General features: G+C 57.4%; 1 protein-coding gene across 1 annotated transcript in view; it reads right to left on the minus strand.

Annotated features, from left to right (window-relative positions):
* Positions 1-1,410: 1,410 nt before the first annotated feature.
* Positions 1,411-4,884, minus strand: part of VPS37D (vacuolar protein sorting 37 homolog D (S. cerevisiae)) — a 17,900-nt gene continuing 14,426 nt past the window's right edge. The window contains exons 2-4 of the mRNA XM_015570264.1: positions 3,618-3,789; positions 3,050-3,132; positions 1,411-2,500 (exon numbers count right to left, since the gene is read on the minus strand). Coding sequence (XP_015425750.1) covers positions 2,138-2,500; positions 3,050-3,132; positions 3,618-3,789 — 618 coding nt within the window. The 3' untranslated portion in view covers positions 1,411-2,137. The remainder of the gene's footprint in view (positions 2,501-3,049; positions 3,133-3,617; positions 3,790-4,884) is intronic.

Genomic DNA, 4,884 nt, shown 5'->3' on the forward strand with positions numbered 1-4,884 from the left:
GATCTGTCCTCATACAGGAGGAAGAAGGAACCACATCCTAATCCAGTGGTCGGCAAACTCATTAGTCAACAGAGCCAAATATTATCAACAGTATGATTGAAATTTCTGTTGAGAGCCAAATTTTTTTAACTTAAACTATATAGGTAGGTACATTGTTATTAATTAGGGTACTCCTAAGGCTTAGGAAGAGCCACACTCAAGGGGCCAAAGAGCCGCATGTGGCTCGCGAGCCGCAGTTTGTCGACCATGGATCTAGGCTCTGACGTACAGTGTGATTGAAACTTTGTGGACCATGAGCAGAAGTCGGTATTTTGTGGAAGAGCCCCACTCAAGGGGCCAAAGAGCCGCATGTGGCTCGCGAGCCGCGGTTTGCCGACCACTGGTCTAGGCTCTGACCTCTGGCCCTACATGGATCCCTAAGTTGTTTCACATGGGACTTAGTCTCAATCCTTTCTTAACGTTATTACTCCAAATGTGCTGTTCTGGAAATCCCTCTTAGAGTGTGAGATTTCAGTGAAAAGTTGAGCCAACCCAACACTTCCCTCTTTGTAGATGGTTTATTCCCATTAACATGGACCAAGATCACATTTGCTGCTACAGCACTGACTGTCCCCTCTTATTTGTAAGGCCACCCGTGCCTCCCTGCCAAACTTCATCTCATCAGACTTGACCTAAGCGGATTCGGGGCATGTTTCTGCTTTCCCATCTTCTTTATTTTATTTATTTTTCAATCCTCACCTGAGGATATTTTTCCATTGATTGTAGCGAGAGTGGAAGAGAGAAATATCGATGTGAGAGAAACACATCAATTGGTTGCCTCCTGCACATGCCCTGACCAGGGCCTGGGCCAGGGGGGAGCCTATAACTGAGACATGTGCCCTTGACCGGAATCAAGCTGGGACCCTTCCGTCCGCAGGCCGACACTCTATCCACTAAGCCATACTGGCTAGGGCTGCTTTCCCATCTTGTCCCACACTCATCAGCCAAGCGGGCCACCTAGTGTTCACCCCACCTGAAGACGGATACCTTCAGCACTATATAGCCCCCTCCAGCGGTGACCATTTGGCAGGCCAGAGAAGAAGCAGGTACCATCTTGATTGGGCTTACAGATGACCCAGGAAAAGAAATTGCGTACAGGTGAGGCAATTGGAGACCAGTGAAGAAGTAGAGTGTGCTTCTGGCCAGAAGTGCTGGGAAGTTAAGAGTTAGGAAAGTCTCCCACAGATTGATAACCAGAGAAGGCTTCATGGAAGAGGCAGGAGCAGTGCTGGACCTGAAGGACAGGCGGGCTTTGGACGGGCAGAGAGGAAGGAAAGGCATCTCAAGAATAGGAAGCGCAGGAGCTGGGATGGAGCGGCTGCAACAGCAGAGTGGCTGGTGGAGGGAGCAGAGAGGAGTCGAGCAGCATCGTCATCCTCATCATCACATTTATTGACGGCCCCTGGGAAGCGGGGCTGGGGACAGAACATACAAAGACAAGGACCTGCCCTCAAAAAGGTTCCATTCTAAGGAGACGGGACAGAAAAATACAGAATGGTCTTTCCTGGGGATGGCCCACTCTCACCTGTGCAGGTCAGAAGCCCCTGGCCTACCTTGCCCCATTGCCCCAGTGTCTGGAGCATGAGTGGGGCCCCAGGGCCATGGTTTCCTGGACCCTGCAGCTGGGACCTGACCACCTGGCTCCTAGGTGGTGGGCCCCAGGACTGGGGGAAAGGTAGGCTCAGTACATGATGGAAAATACTTCTATCAGCCTTGGCATTGATTGTGCCAGCCCAGTGAAGTGGCAGGATGTGATAGGCCCCCAAGGCAGGGCCTTGGGGAGAGCGGGCACCTTCCTAGGTTGCCAAGAGTCAAGTTCTTTCACTGGGTCTTGCCCATCACCTGGGAGGTCTCAGCCAGGGACAAAAAAAAGGCAGTTTCCTCAATGCCAGAGGCATAACACCCTGCCCACCCACCCCCAGCCCTCTCTCTGGGCATTTCCAGGTGACCCTCCTCCCCAGCTTAGCCTCCAGGGCCAGGGCCTGCCTGAGGCCAAGGGGAGGGGCCTGCCCCTCCCCCCACCCAGGCAGTGGGGGAGGAGGAGGAGCCACGCATCAACTTTGTCTGGGCCCCCCATTGGGGAGCCATACCCTGGATCCTACCGGTGAGGGGGCTCTGGCTGCGAGGGCCGAGGGCTCAGCAGAGGTGCTGGGCCAAGGGGGCACCCGGGGGAGCCCTTCAGCGGGGGCACTGGGCGGGAGTCCAAGGGGGGCAGGTTTCGGGGCACTGCTGGTGGCCCCCGGCCAGCCCCGGTGGGCAGGACAGCTGCAGCGGGGAAAGGTTTGGGGGGATCCACAGCAGCAGTGGGTGCTGGCTGGGCAGACCGCTCCCGGCGCCGCAGCAACTCCTGCAGCTTCTCAGCCTGGGTCCGCCTCAGGTGGGCCAGGGCACGGCCTCGCTGGAAAGCGGGCAAGAAAGCCTCCAGGCTCTGCTCCCCCAGCAGCAGCTGCTCCATGTGCTCCTGGGACGGGAGGAAGGCACAGTTTGGGAGGAGCATGACCAAGACTGTGGACTGGCCCTCTATCCCTCCCCCCCTCAATCCCTTCTGATGGTGACCACTGCTGGGGGACAGAGCCACCTGAGTCCCAGCCTGTGTGTGCCTCCGACTTGCTGAGTGACTCCAGACAAATGTCCTCTACTCTCAAGCCTCTATTTCCTTACTATCACCAGACCTGCTGGGTCAGAGATGAGGCAGGATCGGAGATGGGGACCCACTGAGGTAGACTTAGGTGTTGCCCATCAAAGCTAGGGCCAGGCCCCTTCCTTCTCCCCCTCCATTAACTCACTGAGCCCTATATTCCCAACCCAGCACTGAGAGGTCTGTGCCAGCTCCTCTGTAGATCCAGCCTATTCTGCCCTGAGACATTCACAGGGGGCTCTCCTGGGGCCTGGCACTTAGGACAGGCTTCCTGGGGAAGGGGCTCTCAAGCCTGCAATGTGAGAATGAAGTGTGGGGGGGTGATAGGATGGGTCTCTCTCCTGTCCCCAGGCCCACCTCCCCTCCCCTCACCTCAGCTTCCTGCTCAGCCTCTTCCAGCTCAGCCTGCAGCCAGCCCAGGGCACAGTGGGGGCTCCAGCGATGCATGCTCTCCTCTGAGGGCCACAGAGGGACAGAGTGAATAGCCCCTGCCCTTAGGGCCTGTCCCCCAGGACAGATAGGCCATAGTCCCAGGGCCCGATCCTGACTCTCCCTAACCCTGTGTGTGACTGTGTTTGTTTCTCTGTTTCCTCATCTGTACAATGCCCTTGGGATCAGTTTGTGCACCTTCCCCCAAGGTTCTGCCCCCAGTTTTAGTGCAAAAGAGAGAGCAAGGGCTTGGTCTCCTAGAGTACCCCAGGCCCTTGGATATCGGGGCCCCCTTTCCTCCCACTGCCAAGGCCCCCATCTGGCCTCTACAACCCAGCTCTGCTCACCAACTGTTCACTTCCCCAACTCAGTTTTCCAGGAGTAGCACCCCTCAAACTTGCCTGGGGAATAGGTCTGCCCAGGTCCCACCTTTCAGAGCCTAGCACTTCCCAAGGCCAGCCAACCAGAGAGCTGCCACCCTCCCAGGCCGTTCTCCCAACCGTCCCCTCACCCAGTCGCTGCAGCTTGTCCGCACAGCTCTCGGCCACCTCTCGAAGTTCCTGGTACTTGATGGCCAGGGCTGCCCGACCCATCTCGAGGCGGGGCCGCAACGCTAGGTTCTCCTTGGCTAGTGCGTAGTTGGAGGCCAGGCAGGCCTCGCGCTCCAGCTGCAGGCCCTGGAACTGCCACCAGAGAAGAGCCAAGAGGTGCACTCAGGGAGCCTGCCCACTTCCACCTCCTGCCACCCTGAGCAGCAGTGCCCGGGGTCACGCTGAAAGCACCCCAATCCCAGGATGGGGAGCCAACAGGTGGAGAGACTGCAGGAGGCCCAGAAGGAGCTTTGCCTTGGGCTTCCTCTCTGGGCCTCAGTTTCCTCCTCGACAAAGTAAGCGAAAAACCGCTACCTTACAGGGCTGTGGTGAGACTGAAGAGAGGAAAACTATGAAGGCCTCTACAAATGTTAGTTAATTTTTAATTTTTCAATTAATATGTCGGCTCAGGTCCCCGAGGAGTCCCCCTCCCTCCTCTGTCCCATTTTCCATGCATGGGCAGCTTCCCTCTCATTCCAGGCCTTTGTCTGCCTCCTCCTCAGGTGTTTGTGCGGAAAACACTCCCACCCCGACTCTGGCTGTCCAGAGTGGCCTTCACCCAGACCCTGCATAGTACCCCCTCAAGCCACCCTCTCCTCCCCTCTCACCTGTCCTTCTGCCCTCCAGTGGAATCCCCACCCCCCAGGAATACACACCCCCTTTCCCTCCCAGATCCTCGAGCACCTCCCAGCTCTCCTTCTGTACAGCAAGCAGAGCCCCTTTCTTCCCTGGCTCTGGAGAATGCTGTTTCCTTGTTCCTAGGAGTGCCCACCTCCCCTCCCGGCCCCTGGAGAACACACTACCCTCCATCTGTCCCCTATAGGATGCATATGCCCCTCCTGCCTGCCTCCCTCCAACACACACTTTCCCTTTCTGCCCCCCACAGCCAACCAGCCCCGGCCTATCGCCTGTGAAATATACAACTTTCTCTATGGTGGCCTATGGAATAGGCACCTCAGCTCTCAGCACCCCTACCCAAAGGAAGACACAAAGCCGCCTCCTGCACCCTCCAGATGCGGGCGCTCCCTCGTCGGTCCTCCCAGGTGTTAAACAGGCCCCTAGTTCTCCCCGTGGAAGGCGCCTCCCCTTTCTGGCCCTACAGAACGTGGGTGTGCGAGCCAGGGCCCCCCACAACACAACCACCCCTGCCCCCCAGAACACACCTCCCTGGAGCATCCGCTGTAGGAC

This window comes from Myotis davidii, unplaced genomic scaffold (genome assembly GCF_000327345.1).
Source record: "Myotis davidii unplaced genomic scaffold, ASM32734v1 scaffold726, whole genome shotgun sequence".
Classification (NCBI taxonomy): Eukaryota; Metazoa; Chordata; class Mammalia; order Chiroptera; family Vespertilionidae; genus Myotis; species Myotis davidii.